The sequence below is a fragment of the Tripterygium wilfordii genome, chromosome 6 (genome assembly GCF_013401445.1).
Source record: "Tripterygium wilfordii isolate XIE 37 chromosome 6, ASM1340144v1, whole genome shotgun sequence".
NCBI classification, from domain to species: Eukaryota; Viridiplantae; Streptophyta; class Magnoliopsida; order Celastrales; family Celastraceae; genus Tripterygium; species Tripterygium wilfordii.
Window position 1 is genome coordinate 849,043 of NC_052237.1, and position 15,986 is coordinate 865,028.

The window sequence follows — 15,986 nt, forward strand, 5'->3', positions numbered from 1 at the left end:
TGTTGGGTGGGAAGAGAAATTGTATAGAAATTTGTGTTTTGCTGATGTGGTTGTATTGGAAGATGTGTTTTGCTGAAGTGACTGTATTAGAATACATGTATGACTTGACTTTTTGTGTAATAAAGGTGGGACCGGACCAACCTTTTTGTTGGCCCAGCAAATAAGAAACCATTGCATTTGCCCTAAGCTATCAAAATTATTGGAGATTCGAACTCGAGACCTCTATAAAATACCACATACAAGAGTGTTATCTGTGAAACTGTGAAAAATAAATTATTTTATAAAATATGAAATAAATAATCATGTGTGTTTGGTGAAACTAATAAATTTCAATTTTCTTTTTTAGAGATTTCAATTTAAAGAAACCTAAAATTGGAAAAGAAATATTAATAACGTGGAAAAATATTCATCTACGCGCAGTTGAAGGCGGGTGGGGTTTGTGCATGATTGTATGATGGATTTGGGTCGGGTTGTCCAGGCCCAGCCCACGATTATTGCCGTCCACTCGCCCGGTTGGGCATATCTCCCCTGTTGTTTTCATTCTGCCTCTCTCTCCCCCCTCTCTAAACTTCGGTTTCTGCTTTCACCTTCGCAATTAATGCACTACCTTTTTTTCATTTTATTTACAAGCAATACCAAATCTTCAGTATTTTTCTCTTTCACTCAGTCTGAATCCTGCATTTGATCCCAAACCTTGAAATCGAAGAGGTACTGTACTTTCGTTGCTCATCTTGAGTTTTCGATTTTGAATGTTTGTGCATATTCTCTTCTGCCTTTGATGCGCAATGTAATTGTTTTCTTTGTGGGTTTGTTTCAGCAAACAGTTTTTGAGTATTTAACACTCTAGGGTAGGTTTGGTTTGAAGTGAAAAGATCTGTATGTTGTATGCGCCAGTGCCCATTACAGTCTGTTTGCTTTCTGAGAAAACTGTATAAAATAAAATAATTGAAGAGAGGATAAAAATATTGTGTTTTCTTTTGTTTCAATTGAAAAAATTTCTCTCAATTTCTCCATTCAATCTTACGTAATATTTGCTAGTTGATCTCCTAAATTCTGTTCTTTTTGCATCCTCTTTGAGGTTTTTGACAAAAATGATGGGCTTTGCTTTTTCGTCCTTTCCTGCTTTTCTGTTTCCGCTTTATTTGCCCTCGATATTCTCTCTAGTGGGAATTCAAAATTCGTTGCTTTTTTTCTTTTCCCCTTATCCCTTCTCTGATTGGTAATGTACTTACAGCTCATACCCTCTGCTTGGTTGCTGAAAAAACAAAAGGAATTGGAACTCATCATTCTTTGAATTGTAAGTTTCTTTTATATTACTCTGTACCAGTTGCAGAGTATGAAGTTTTGATTTCGGAGTTGGGTAATTTTTTTTCCGGTGTTCTCTCATTTTGGTCAACTGAACTGAGAATCAGGTATTTTGACTGACAAACAAAAATTATTTCTCTGGGTCCGCTTCTCGGTTCTCTTTGTTATCGTGAGGTGAAAAGTAAGAATTTCCCCCCTCTAGAATCACGTTAGATTAGCATTCCAAAAGCTCTTCTTGTTGATGTATTCTTCAATGTGTTTCTATATATTCAGGACGAGGATGTCTTTCTTTGTCTATTTTATGCCGTCGTGCCTGTGTGAGAAAGAGTTTTGTCTTTTACAAGTATTTTTCTAAAGTTTAGGAAGAGTTCTATACTTTAAGATGTATTTCTAAAGTTTCCATAGTTAATGCCTTAATTTTGGTAAATTGGACTGGTATGTTGTCTTGTTGTGCATTCTTGATATATGCTACGGATCTCCTTTCATTTGCTGAAATATTATTTGTCCAAGTTTATGGATTAGATCATTGAATCTCGCAATATGATATGTGTCATTGTGAATCCTTGTCATGGACAAGGACAAACAACTAAGACAGCCTTTTAGGGAATATTTTATTTTCTGGTCACATGGAAGATAATAATTCCATTTTGCTCAACCTGATTTCTTTAAATAGGTCAATTTTTTCTTGTTTTGTTCAGACTCATTCTCGAAAATCTATTGGATGGTATATGGTTAAAGAGTAAATGCCCCTAGTTCTCTATATTGAGGATTGAAGTGACTTGCGGTTTGACCTGTGGGAATCTTTTGTTTCTAGGAGGTCCTATGCTTGGTTGACTATATCGTGGTTTGAGATCTCTTCTACAAAACGAGCACTGTCCATCAGATGTTATTAGTCCAGACTTGAGGAAATGGGGGGTTGTGTTTCAACTAGTAGTAAAAGTACTTGCAGTAGCAGGAGCCATGGAGAGACTGGTCCTCCTTCCTGCTTTGAGATTGGGTTCTGCTGGAAAAAGAGCACAAAGAGAACGTTTGCCGATCATGTTGTTACACTGCAGCACCTACCCTTTATACCCAGCAGGATTTTCACAAATGGAAAGAGTCGAACATCTTGTATATTCACTCAGCAAGGTCGAAAGGGCATAAACCAAGATGCAATGATCGTATGGGAAGTAAGTTTTGATCTCTTCCTTTTAGCTGATACTTAGTATGTTTGCCAATTCACGGCTTACTTGCATTTTGAATCTCTTCAGGATTTCATGCCAGAAGATGTGACATTTTGTGGTGTATTTGATGGCCATGGTCCACACGGCCATCTGGTTGCCCGCAAAGTGAGGGATGCTTTGCCCATTAAATTATTGTCATTCTTGCGTTCTTCTCAGTCCAGAGAAAGTGGAACGGGTAGAACCCGTTTCAAAAGAAAGCCAAAGAAATCAGATGCTGAAGATCCTGAGAAGGATGATGGCTCAGCTGAAGAGAAATTTAATTCATTGTGGCAAGAAGCATATCTGACAGCATACAAGTCGATGGACAAGGAGTTGAGATCCCATCCTAATTTGGACTGCTTCTGTAGCGGAAGCACAGCTGTCACTCTTGTGAAACAGGTACAGAAAAAATGTACTGTTCTTTCATTTTGAGTAGCTTGGCCATTTTCTTCCTTTTATATGTTTCTTTTCATGCTTTAAGGGGTCCAATCTTTTCATGGGAAATATTGGTGATTCTCGGGCAGTTCTGGGATCCAAGGACAGCAATGATTCCATGGTGGCCACCCAGTTAACTGTTGACCTGAAACCTGATTTGCCAAGTATGTTTCAAGCTATCATGATTTGCTAGTTTCCTGCTGATGCTTCTCTGGATAAAAAGTTTCTATTGATGTAATCTAAATTTTACAGGAGAAGCTGAGAGGATCAAACGGTGTAAAGGTAGAGTCTTTGCGTTACAAGATGAACCTGAAGTGTCAAGAGTTTGGTTGCCATTTGATGATGCCCCTGGACTTGCAATGGCTCGTGCATTTGGGGATTTTTGTTTGAAAGAATATGGCGTGATCTCTATTCCTGAATTTTCTCACCGAGTACTAACGGAGAGAGATCAGTTCATTGTTCTTGCCTCAGATGGGGTAATATTTCATTCTGTGACATTTTCATCCTTCATTTCATTTCTTTATGTCATTTTTCCAAATTTCATCCACGATTTTAAAGGTTGAGGTGAACTTAATGTTTTATTTTCCCTGTAATTGATTAGAAACTTATTCAATGTCCATTGAATGTCCAAACTCCAAACAGACCCTTACAAATACTTTCCGAAGACCAAGGCCGAGCAACTAGCTTCTGCAAGATTTGATGTCCATCTATCTCATCACCTTACAAAAAATTTATGTCTTTTGACTCCTTTCTATTTATCTATGAGGCAGAGGTCTTATGATTTTCAGCAGTTTAATATATGTTGAATGTCTTCAAGATATTGCTATGTAAACTATCTAAGCAACCAGTAACTTAGCAGTAGATAAAACTAGTTTAGGAATTATAGCTGTGCTTCCTGTAGATATTGCTGGCAGGGCTGCAACTGGTTTTGGAAAATTGAAGCCTCTCATGCTTAATGAATGAAGATCACATTTCTCTGCCATTCAAAAGTACTTTCTACTTCGAATGTTGATGGCTTGATGTTGTCCGGTCACAGTTATGTTGGTAGGAGAAGTGTTATTGATACTAGAGACAAATTAAAATATTGGTTAGAAAAATTACTGCATATAGGTTTGAGCTTTCTGTGACAAGAAAAACTAGTCTTGTTATATTCTATGAGAAAGTATATTGAATGTGCACTAAAATGAGCTCCGCCTTGTGTCGATATTATAGAAAGTGCTTTACATGGGCTTATAGGAAAAGAAGATTCAGTTGGATGTAAAGGGCATATGATGGTAGTTTATTTGTTTCAATGAGTGCCATTACCTTTTGTTACTTTTGATCCTTATCCCCGTGATGCAGAGCAGTTTCTGTCATTTGAACCTGTTTTGTTGCAGGAAATAGATTAATAACCCATCCCTCAAAAAGAAAATTTTACTCGAGTCTAATTTGATGTTGGTACAGGTTTGGGATGTATTGAGCAATGAAGAAGTGGTTGAGATAGTGTCCACCACTCCGACTCGATCTTCGGCTGCCAGAACCCTTGTGGACTCAGCTGCTCGTGAGTGGAAACTCAAATACCCAACTTCAAAGATGGATGACTGTGCGGTGGTCTGTTTATTTTTAGATGGGAAAATGGACTCAGAATCTGATTATGATGACCAAGGGTTTTCTTCTGCGACAGTCCAGAGCAATCATTCCGGTAATGTGGTTGAATCAGATGATGGCCAAAAGTCTGAGCCCTGCTTGCAAAGGAATTTTACTGTCAGGTCGGCCGAAGATAGTGATTCTTATGGAAGATTGCTGACCGACATGGAAGGCGATGGTGAGACATTGGCAGCCGAAGATCAAAATTGGTCAGGTTTGGAAGGTGTCACACGAGTGAACTCGCTCGTTCAACTTCCAAGATTTTCAGAAGAAAGACCAGCTTCATAAATTTTTCGTTACTCCGGTAGTGATTAACTGGAGCCAGCCAGCGTCTTTGTTAGTTCTTGGGATATTTTGTGCATCATTATACCCGGGGGAAGGTAATTCCTTCTGGATTGATGGCATTGTTTTCAATATTGTGTTGGCTAGTTACCATAGCAGCATCCTGTTTTGTTCTATTTCACATGGTATTTAGTACAGCTTTCATAATGGGATGAACTGAATCAAAAAAGTTATGTGAATATGGTTCCACTTCCTATGATGAATGTTACATCTTGTTTCTTCAAGATAATACTGTACATGCTGAATTTAATTATTTATATCTTCTGTTGGTGCTCTGTTTTGTCTGAAACTGGAATTACTCTGCTGTCTGATGAATGTTATGAGCTTCATTAAGAACATGAGCAGTGCCGGAAATAGCAGGATGGTACTAGAACTCTCATGGAAAATCTTGAACTTTGGTGCAGATAAGAAACCCAAAATGTGCCAAAAGTAAATTTGTTCAATCATTGGAGTAAATTCCTTTTCTATGGCTTGTAAATTCTTCATCTTTTTTCAGTATTGATGCGACTTGAGAGAGTTTTAATGTCTTCTTTACGGCCACGAGCAAACTTGACTGCTGATTAACTGCTCTGGGTGGAGGGAAATTTAATTCGATGATTAAAAAGTAGTTGACTAGATCGGCTTCATTTACATTGTCTATTTATTGGCCGCAAGAGCTGCTGGTGCTGGAAGTAGGTGAGAAACCAAAAGATACTGAGAAATGAAGCAAGGCACATTATCCTTCAAGTTGTCGTTGGTAGATACTAGATATGCATCTCTACATTCTCCATCTGCATACATGTATTAACTCACCGCCAAAAAAATCCAACCAATTATTTTCCTCTCTTTTCTATCAAGCCATTCTGTTACGAGCCCGCATCGGTTAGATGTGAGAAGGAAGTGCAGAATATAAGTGAGGCCAAATTTCCTAACTAATAACAATTGATTTTTCTATAGCTGAGCCACAGCCCTAGGATTGTATGAAATCAATTGTTGGATCGGGGTCTTCCAGGCATAGTATGGACCCTCTTTGGGAGGACAAACTATGCGGGCTATGAGCTCAAAGACAAAATGTCATTAGTCAAGGAGGGTGACATTTCTCTATTATTTATTTAGTATTCGGAGCGACCCATAGGAAATTGGTCGTTGGACCGGGTCTCCTAAGCCCAACATGAGCCGGTAGACGAATTCATGCTGGTCAAAGAACTAAAGCGGACAAAATATTGTTAGTGAAGGAAGCGGCCTTTCTCTATCACATTCACACCCTGCATTTGCTGCTACACAATCTGATGTGACTAGCAGATGAACGCTCACTAACTCATTACCAACTCCAAGAGTTCACCCAACTCAAATGAGAATGTACACTATAAGAAACCCAACACACTTCCACTCTTATGCAATCCCAAAACACCTATTCCACACTTGAACTGTTCTCTAGCAATGGCTTATAGAATCATGTATTCACTCTTTGCTCTCCTCTGCGCATTTAACATCCTGCTTGCAACTACTAGCCAAGCTGCAGGATGCAATGTTCCGAAAAGCTCTAACAAAGGCGTGGACGTGAAGCAGCCTGAATGGTTGATCAAGTCTGATAACAGCGTGCTGATTCCTGGCATTGGACGGGTGATTATACCACCAGCATATAGGGTTTCTCCTTACGATCCATACACCGGTGGCATCGGAGGCACAGGATCACCACCAAGTCATATTCCAGGCGGAGATGATACGTTTGTGCCAAATCCTGGATTTGAGGTTCCCACTCCTGGAAGCTCTGGGATGCACCACCTGCTAATCCTTAAGCACGCATTGCTGCTATGATTAATAATGGTGCCGCCAGATTACAAGGGGTGTTGTGCTTATGCCTGTGTCTCTAGTTTCTAGTCTGGTTTAAAGTCTTGTACTGATCTCAATCTATCAAAGGTTCCCGCTTTAAAGATGTAGTAAAACACAAGGTGCTTCCACCTTCCTTTCTTAAAGACGTGTAAAAGCTGTTATACATGTCTGATTTCCTAGGTCTGCAATTGCATCCAGTTTCAGATCCTCGCCGTACACTCTGTTGCAGAGAGTTTAACGTACATTGTCTATTGACTGCAACGTAGAACGCTTGCAATCATTCTCATTGTTCAATGATTGCAACAGAATGAAAAACAAAGCTATCAGTTATAGAGACAAAACACCCACTACTTCCAACTCTATCTTCACCTAACAGTGGTCCAAAGACTCAAATCAGAAAAACACTACCATCTCATGTCGGTAAATGAGACTAATTTTTTCACTGCAGGCGTAATGCGAACAACTAAATCTTACCCAAAACTGAACTCTCTTAAACTGAGTGTCACAGAAAAAGCTATTGGACTTCTTCTGAAGCTAGTTTTTCATGAGAAATGGACAGTGATCCCACGTTGATCAGGTGTGAGCCACCGATATAATTTATAAGTCAAGATTCGATCGTTCTCAATCAAGTGGGACTTTTTAAGAATAAAATCGTACTGCCCTTAGGCCCAGAACGAACAATATGTTTTCGAGTTGTTGTCTTTACCTAAGACACTTTAGGTCCTCAATCTTCATCACACTCATTTGATGAACATATTTAGTTTCCTAGTATTGGTTTTGTTTAATGTTTGATATGACAAAACATTATTTTTCACTTCCTACTCCCATATCAACTTTAGGCATGTGTGGGAAAACATTATGAGATATGTGTGCGAGTGACTTTGTATGCAATGTGGACGGACCCAAACTTTGGAATTAAGATGTGTCATCATCCACTTATATCCAAAAACTCTTCCTATACCAATATAATGTGGGCTCATCCTGGATCCATAATTAGTAATAGTAGCGCATTCAATTGTCTAACGTTTCTATTAATAGTGTCTTGAAATTCTGGCTGAAAATGAAGAACGTATGTAATTGAAGGCTTTGACCGATTCTCACGCCACTACACTAGTCTAGCATTTGAGGTTCCTAAAAATTACCGGAGCGCAAGAAATGCCTCAACCAGTCCAGATTAACCTGAGGTCTACACAAATTTTGTTCCTAATTATAGCCATTTGTATCTCTGTATAAAACTACTCCAATTGGTCCTTGTTTGAACCATCATTTCCCTTTTTCATCTACCAAAGCAAAGAAACCTCGATCGATCAGTATCTCAGGATGGCTAGCTCTAAAGGAATTGTTGCCATAGGCCTCATAAGCATGGTTCTCGTATTTGCAATTTTTGTTCAAGAAGCCGGTGCAGAATATATCGGGAATCCAGCTCTTGGAAAGGGTGCGGCTCCAGGATGTGGCCCACTGCACCCAGAGATGTGCAGGGACAAGCCTGGTAATGAATACCAAAGAGGATGTGAAAAGGAGAATCGCTGCAGGGGAGGTTAAGGCCAAGGAAACAACACTAAAAACTATCATAGAAGAACCACCACCCACCATAACCCTAATCCCAATTATTTTTGTCACAGAAACATATATATATATCTAAAATAAGAAAAATGTTCCTCCCTAAATTTCTTACCCCCATTTTAACCCCTATCCATATGTATTAGAGCTTAAAAGGGGGAACGGTTTTTGGGGGTCGATAACATTGCCCGTAGAACAAAACGAGAAGATTGGTATGAAGATTATCAATTGTATTTTTTTTTGTCACGAATAAAACAATATTATTTATCAAATGTATTTATCAGCTCATCAATGTTAATTATTTATGAGCGTGCAAATTGCAACCTCAAGCAAACTTCTTTGTTGACTCGAAATGAATCGTCTTAATTCGGTTGTTTCATGACGGATCTGGAGATTCTGTAACTTGATTAGAATTTGAAAGTTTACAATTTTAATTCAATGGTTTATGAGGTGTGTCACGTCATATTACACTTTTGTTTTTTTCAATTTTAAAATTTATTTGACTTTTTTTTTCACCATTAAATGTTAATTGTAGATTTCAGGGAATTGTAGAGCGCTCAAATATGCCAAAACCAAGCTCGTCTCAAAGTGAAAAGGCTCACATCCTGATGGTATTGCAATTATGGGCGTATTTATTAATATGGGCCAGCCTAGCCCATCTCAAAGTGAAAAAACCCACATCCTAATATTTCACTGTTCTATCCCTACTGCGCCAATTCGACAACGCTGTCCAACACCAAGCCCATGTCAAAGGGGAAAGGCTAGCATTCTGATGCATTTACAATTCTGGGCCTATTCAATAATATGGGCCAACACCAAGCCCGTCTCAAAGTTAAGACTCAAAAGGCTCACAACCTGATGGATGTATGTTCTGGACCTATTCCATAATATGGGCCAACACTGAGCCCATCTCAAAGTGAAGAGGCTCACATCATGTTGGATCCTCTGCTCTTGACCCATTCATGAATATGGGTCTACGCCAAGTCATCCCAAAATTAAAAGAATTAGTTTATACCTAAAAACTCTAAGGAAATGAGAAGTTTTGCGAAAGGGTACTAAGTATCAATGTGGATTGGTTTTTTTTTTATTATAGGAAAATTTATATTTTTCGGGTATCTAGGTAGTTGGTATAGTAGGGGAAAACCCTAGTCGAATTGTACCACTGAAATTATTATATTGAAAACAGCCGTAGAGTCGTAGACTTCATGGACATAGGTTTTCTTGACCGAAACACATAAACATGTGTTCTTCTTATTCTTTTTCTTTTTCTCTCTCTGCTTTGAGTGTTCTATGTTTATTGCTCTATTGTCTAATTCTTTGCGGAGGGCCTATTTTACAACACTTTAAATGCAATGAGGAAAGACCCAAACCATTGATTATTTATAGCTTTTGAGTTAACATAACTACATAAGTCACCATTGATTAGGTTGTGTCTTACGTACCTAGGCTTATGGGTATACTGTCTCCAGGCCACGTCACGAATATAATGAAAAAAATACAATATATACTACTAATAATAAAAAAGAACAATGAATAGCTTTTCCAAAATGATATGTGTTTATAATTTTGGTATTCATAATTATCCATAATTCCGATAACTTTTCATATGTATCCAAGAAGTCCATTTAAGCCTATGTAACGTGAGTTCACCTCCGATCCTTATTTCCTAACAGTAGCGCATTCAATTGTGTAGTGTTTCTATGAATAGTATCTTGAAATTGTAGCTAAAAATGAACAATGTAGGTAATTGACCGATTCTCACGCTATTACACTAGTCTAGCATTTGAGGTTCCTAAAAATTACAGGAGCGCAAGAAATGCTTCAACCAGTCCAGATTAAGCTGAGGTCAACAAAAATTTTGGTCCTAATTATAGCAACTGTATCTCTATATAAACTACTCCAATTGGTCTTTTTTGAACCATCGTTTTCCCTTTTTCATCTACCAAAGCAAAGAAACCTCGATCGATCATTTTCTCAGGATGGCTAGCTCTAAAGGAATTGTTGCCATAGGCCTCATATGCATGGTTCTAGTATTTGCAATTTTTGTTCAAGAAGCCGGTGCAGAATATATCGGGAATCCAGCTCTTGGAAGGGGTGCGGCTCCAGGATGTGGCCCACTACACCCAGAGATGTGCAGGGACAAGCCTGGTAATGAATACCAAAGAGGATGTGAAAAGGAGAATCGCTGCAGGGGAGGTTAAGGCCAAGGAAAAAACACTAAAAACTATCATAGAAGAACCACCACCCACCATAACCTAATCCCAATTCCTTTTGTCACAGAAACATATATAATATTTATCTAGAATAAGAAAAAATGTTCCTCCCCCAAATTTCTTACCCCCATTTTAACCTTTATCCATATGTTTTAGAGGTTAAAAGGTGGAACGATTTTTGGCGTCAGTAACATTGCTCGCAGAATAAAACGAGAACATTGTTCTGAAGATTATCGATTGTAATCTTTTTTGGTGGAATTATAACCACAAATAAAACAAGATTATTTTCTTTCAATCTTTAATTTTCTTTCTCAATTCGATCTGAATCAACTATCATCTCGATCTCCTCATAAGATTATGAACAATACGATCAATCAATCGACTAGAAACTTTATCGCTAATCTTCAATTTCAACATCATCAGAGGAAAATACCTGTTCAACAATGTGGGCCAACACCGAGCCCATCTCTAAGTTAAAAGGCTCACAGCCTTGCACCTCATCGACCTACTGTTCTGGACCTATTCACAAAATATGGGCCAACACTGACTCCATGTATACAAATCTAAAAAAAAAAAAAATCCATATTCTAAAGTATGATTGTTAATGGCTTAATGCCTTGATTGAGCCTCGCCCATAAAAAAGAAAAGAAGGTTACCTTTTATAAATAGGGTCCTACCTACAGTGTAAAATGGTCCATGGGACTAATACGTGCATCTATAGAAGAAAAAAAATCAGACGGCCATTGTTTTCATGTCTCGCATTCAAGAAAGACAATACACAGGATATTTTAAGGCTGTGTCTGGGACTGGTGGATTCACTCAATCTCACTATGAGAGTGCCTAGCTAGTCCCCCCACATAAATTAAAACCACTATTCCCTACCATCTCTAAAGTAGTACCAGTACCACCCAATAATCCATGGAAATGATGAAGAGTACCAAAATTAACAATGGAAGCCATCACCATGACTCTCAAGATGTCATTGGTTGGTTCGAGGCCGTATCGGAGAACGCCGGCCAAGTCCAAACGCAGACTCTTCGCTGGATTCTTGAGCTTAACTGGGGTGTGGAGTATCTCAAGAAATGGTTAGGGGACAGTATTGACATTCAAGAGTTGAATTCATCTGCCGATTTTGAATCTCTGTTCACGAAGTTGGTACCCTTAGTCTCTCATGGTGATTTGGAGCCTCACATTCAGAGAATCGCAGATGGGGATACTGCTCCTATACTTTCTCAACAACCTATAACAACTCTATCTTTAAGGTTAGTCAGTTTCACTAGTCTTTTCTTTTCACTGTTCTAATGCCCTATAAAGTTGATTAACTTTACTATCAATTCAGGAAATAATCAAACTTTCTTGGGTTTTTCTTTTCTCTTGATGTCGTTCATTGTGAATGTTTTGGGTAGTTCTGGAACCACAGATGGAAGACAGAAGTTTGTACCATTTACCAGCCATAGCTCACAGACAACTCTTGAGGTTTTTAGGTTGGCAGCAGCTTATAGATCAAGGTTCTAATGATATTAACTCCATTAACTCTCAAATCAGCTGGTTTGCTTAAATAGTTCCAGTTATTTAATGTACCTTTGATTTGAATTGACGTGATAGGATGTATCCAATAAGGGAAGGTGGGAGGATTCTTGAATTTATCTACAGCAGCAAACAGTACAAAACAAAAGGAGGCTTAACAGTAGGAACAGCCACAACACACTATTATGCAAGTGAAGAGTTCAAGATTAAGCAAGCTAAGACAAAGTCATTCACTTGTAGCCCAAGAGAAGTCATTTCTTGTGGAGACTATGATCAGTCCACATATTGTCACCTCCTATTAGGCTTTTTTTACTCTGACCAAGTTGAGTTCATTACCTCCACTTTTGCTTACAGCATAGTCCAAGCATTCACATCATTTGAAGAGCTGTGGAAAGAGATTTGCAATGACATTAGAGAAGGTACACTTAGTACAAGAATCACTCAACCCAGTACGAGAAAAGCTGTCATGGAAATTGTGTTTCCGAACCCGGATTTGGCTTCGAGAATCGAGGAAATCTGCGTGGAACTGGAGAAGGTGGATTGGGTTGGATTGATACCAAAATTATGGCCTAATGCCAAGTATGTGTATTCAATAATGACAGGGTCAATGCAACCATATTTGAAGAAATTGAGACACTATAGTGGGGAGTTACCACTGGTGAGTGCCGACTATGGATCCACTGAGAGTTGGATTGGTGTCAATGTGGATCCCTCTTTGCCTCCAGAGAATGTAACATTTGCAGTCGTACCCACTTTTTCTTATTATGAGTTTATACCATTATATAGACAAAAACAGGATTCCAGCACTGTAGCCATTGATGACTTCTTAGAAGATGAGCCTGTGCCTCTCTCCCAAGTCAAAGTTGGTCAAGAGTATGAAATTGTCCTCACCACTTTCACAGGTAACAACAAAACTCCTTCAATTTTGATTTTATTTGCTTTTATCTAACAGAAAATTTTGATGATTTGCAGGTCTATACAGATGCAGATTAGGAGATGTAGTGGAAGTGGCAGGTTTCCACAACAAGACCCCAAAACTGAATTTCATATGCAGGAGAAAGCTAATATTAACAGTAAACATAGACAAGAACACAGAGAGAGATCTCCAATTAGTAGTGGAGAAAGGGTCTCAAGTACTGACGAGCAATGCCAGAGCAGAGTTGATAGATTTTACCAGCCATGCAGACATAGTAAACCATCCTGGACACTACATTATTTACTGGGAAATTAAGGGAGAAGTGGAAGAGAAGGTGCTTGGGGAGTGTTGCAGGGAAATGGATGCTTCATTTGTTGATCATGGGTATGTGGTGTCAAGGAGAACTAATTCAATTGGACCATTGGAGCTGTGTATTGTGGAGAGAGGGACATTCAAGAAGATTTTGGAGCATTTTGTTGGAAATGGAGCTGCTTTGAGCCAATTCAAGACACCAAGGTGTACTAGAAACCAAGTCCTGTTGAAAATTCTCAATCTCTGCACCATTAAGAGATTCCACAGCACAGCTTATTCTTGACAACAATAAAAGAAGAAAACTAAAAGCTAGATTTTGTTTTATATTGGTCTGTTACATTAGAAGTTTATTCTGAGTTTAGACTAGCATTGCCAATAATGTTTGATATGCTTAACTTTTTTATTAGGAAAGGGGAATTATGAAATTGAAAGCATGTGCATTTCTTTGTCAATTATACTTGGACTCTAGTTATGTGATATGGAAATTAGTATCACTATCTGGGCACCATACATATAGTTGATATTTGAGAAATTATAAATATCCTTGATCATTGATGCTCATGTAACTAATCACAAGTCAATTCACTTGTTATTCTTTGATGCAATTGGATTGTTTGGGATGATGAAGTTGACAATGATAATTCTTTATAGACACAGAAGGCCATAAGTTCAACTAATACGCCCAGCAGTTTCATATTTATTTTCTCCAACTCGTTCTCCTTCCAACCTCTCGGCGTTGCGTTGTTCGCAAGTCCAACTCAATTGGTTCAGTCGCCTTATCTACGTCGCAAATTCAGCTCTCACTCCCGGCGTTATTACGTGTTTTGACAACATGTTTATAAGTGTAGTATGAGATAATGTGGGTTATAGTGGAAGCATGTGACATTGGTCATTTGATTGATTAAGGAGGAACCAGAGGCCCGGCTGTCGCTGAGCTACAACCTGCATCACACTGTTGTCACTGACAACCATTTAGTTTTATATAGGCTATTATCCAGCAGATATGGAGAAAAGCTCCCCCTCTGCCTCTACAGTTTCCAAGTGTGAAGTTAATATACACTAACTTCTATAGAATAGAGTACTTGTTAATTTGTTAACAACACAGGAAGTGAATTTCTAGCAAAACCTTGAACACTTTTTCACTCTTTAAATATATATAGAACTAAACCATTATAGTTGGAGTTCACTTCACATGCATTAAATTAAATATTCGGAAATCCAAGCCAACAATTAATTCTATTCGACATAAATGGCCATATGTTTCTTGCTTGCTTATTAGTATTTTTTTTTTCCCCATTGACGAAGACACCATTGATTGATGGTCGGCCAGCCAGTCAAGAACATCTGCGCCTGATATGTTATATATTGACCTTGCTAGCTATTCTAATCATGGAAATCGCAACACAATCTGAAAACCCACCGACTATGCAATCTTCCTGCATGTGAGATGTGACAAGCTATGTACGATAAACCTTTCACAAAAAAACCAGGAGGTTGTAGTTTGAAATCCACTTAGTCTTCTATTTTCTTTGGGTCAACTTAGAGTACATGCATAAAAATCTCACTAGTTGGTATCTTGTTGAGTTGTATGGCAAGATTCAAGTGAATTCGTGGGTTTCACATGTGTCATATGATGCACAAAAAACTTATGTGTACAACTTAACAACTATAATAACTGATATATCAATTGTTAGAATCTCTATCATTACTACACCTGAGGTGAGAGAAATAGATAATCGGGCAAAATCTTGCTACCCTCGTTAGAAAATAATTGAAGCAAACAATAGCTAAGCTTTGGGGTCCGATCTACCTCTAACCTATAGGTGGTTGAAGGTACAATTTTCTTGGTGAAGAGTACGATTTTCTCACTACATGACATCACGTTCCATTACCCAGACACTAACTGGGGCGCAGCATATCATGTACATGTGATCACAATAGAATAGAGACAGTGAATTCTTTGTTCAACTATTGGACCACCTAGAGCTACTAGCATTATTGCTTAAATGTATATATATATACACACACATATATCTGTGTATGTATATGCCGTTACGTTATAACCTCACAATGTGCAGAACAAGACAATTGAATCGCAGATGCAATTAGAAATATCGGACATAATACAAGACAAACAATATTAATGGATCATTAATGATAGGAACAGTACAATAAACATCAATTTGTATGGGATGATAAAAATGGGAAGCAGAGGGGCCATGGAAAATCTTCAGACCAACCTCGCAACATCCTTTTTTTGGACCCAGTATGTGCGATTTAAAATCTGGTTGAGCTCAGGCTTGTTTCCTGTACAGGCCTGTTGGGCCATTAGGTTTTGCATATTCTTCCCTAGTTTCTTTTGGTTCAGCCCACTAAGTTTTGACGAGCCTCGTGTGATGCGGAGGTCGGCCTGATGAGAAACAGTATGGCCCATGGGCTTTCCTTTTTGCCCTTGCATAAGCCCCGTCATTCGGCCACACTTTCTGGGCCAGCTTCTTTATTTTCCAAAGTGAGGCCCAGCCCAGGAATTAAAAAGAAGAGAAGGATGTGACAGGCAAAAGAAATGAATTATTTATTATTTAATGGTTCTTCACGTGAAAGCCCAAATTTGCACGGGCCGCTTGTGAGCCTGAGGATCAGGACCCCACATCTGCATCACACCCACTCTGCCACGTGCTTTGATATCAAGCGTGCATAGTAAACGAAGAATCAACGGTTGTGATAGACCTATTGAAC

At 38.6% G+C, this 15,986-nt stretch overlaps 3 protein-coding genes across 5 annotated transcripts; all 3 read left to right on the forward strand.

Annotated features, from left to right (window-relative positions):
• Positions 1 to 537: 537 nt before the first annotated feature.
• Positions 538 to 5,199, forward strand: LOC120000251 (probable protein phosphatase 2C 52). Of its 3 annotated transcripts, none has more exons than XM_038848222.1 (7): positions 538 to 708; positions 1,235 to 1,412; positions 2,120 to 2,474; positions 2,556 to 2,906; positions 2,989 to 3,106; positions 3,195 to 3,418; positions 4,386 to 5,199. In XM_038848222.1, the coding sequence occupies exons 3-7, from the start codon at positions 2,214 to 2,216 to the stop codon at positions 4,854 to 4,856; spliced, it is 1,425 nt and encodes a 474-aa protein (XP_038704150.1). In that variant the 5' UTR covers positions 538 to 708; positions 1,235 to 1,412; positions 2,120 to 2,213; the 3' UTR covers positions 4,857 to 5,199. The 3 variants fall into 3 exon arrangements, with proteins under 3 accessions (XP_038704150.1, XP_038704149.1, XP_038704148.1); XM_038848221.1 differs by having other exon boundaries at positions 1,235 to 1,297; XM_038848220.1 differs by lacking the exon at positions 1,235 to 1,412.
• A 1,110-nt stretch (positions 5,200 to 6,309) lies between these two features.
• On the forward strand, positions 6,310 to 6,901 carry LOC120000253 (putative cell wall protein). The gene has a single exon (XM_038848223.1). The coding sequence runs from the start codon at positions 6,330 to 6,332 to the stop codon at positions 6,705 to 6,707; it is 378 nt and encodes a 125-aa protein (XP_038704151.1). The 5' UTR covers positions 6,310 to 6,329; the 3' UTR covers positions 6,708 to 6,901.
• A 4,393-nt stretch (positions 6,902 to 11,294) lies between these two features.
• On the forward strand, positions 11,295 to 13,744 carry LOC120000250 (indole-3-acetic acid-amido synthetase GH3.10). Its single transcript, XM_038848219.1, has 4 exons — positions 11,295 to 11,757; positions 11,902 to 12,003; positions 12,101 to 12,924; positions 12,995 to 13,744. Exons 1-4 carry the CDS (start codon positions 11,414 to 11,416, stop codon positions 13,531 to 13,533), a joined length of 1,809 nt encoding a protein of 602 aa, XP_038704147.1. The 5' UTR covers positions 11,295 to 11,413; the 3' UTR covers positions 13,534 to 13,744.
• Positions 13,745 to 15,986: the final 2,242 nt, after the last annotated feature.

Excerpts from the sequence above, each read along its gene's own strand:
- LOC120000251 (XM_038848222.1), top strand. The coding sequence starts at position 2,214 with ATGGGGGGTTGTGTTTCAACTAGTAGTAAAAGTACTTGCAGTAGCAGG. Across the intron at positions 3,107-3,194 it reads CCTGAAACCTGATTTGCCAA|GAGAAGCTGAGAGGATCAAA; the intron begins GTATGTTTCAAG and ends TAAATTTTACAG. Across the intron at positions 3,419-4,385 it reads TTGTTCTTGCCTCAGATGGG|GTTTGGGATGTATTGAGCAA; the intron begins GTAATATTTCAT and ends ATGTTGGTACAG.
- LOC120000253 (XM_038848223.1), top strand. The coding sequence starts at position 6,330 with ATGGCTTATAGAATCATGTATTCACTCTTTGCTCTCCTCTGCGCATTT.
- LOC120000250 (XM_038848219.1), top strand. The coding sequence starts at position 11,414 with ATGGAAATGATGAAGAGTACCAAAATTAACAATGGAAGCCATCACCAT. Across the intron at positions 11,758-11,901 it reads ATAACAACTCTATCTTTAAG|TTCTGGAACCACAGATGGAA; the intron begins GTTAGTCAGTTT and ends TGTTTTGGGTAG. Across the intron at positions 12,004-12,100 it reads GCAGCAGCTTATAGATCAAG|GATGTATCCAATAAGGGAAG; the intron begins GTTCTAATGATA and ends TTGACGTGATAG.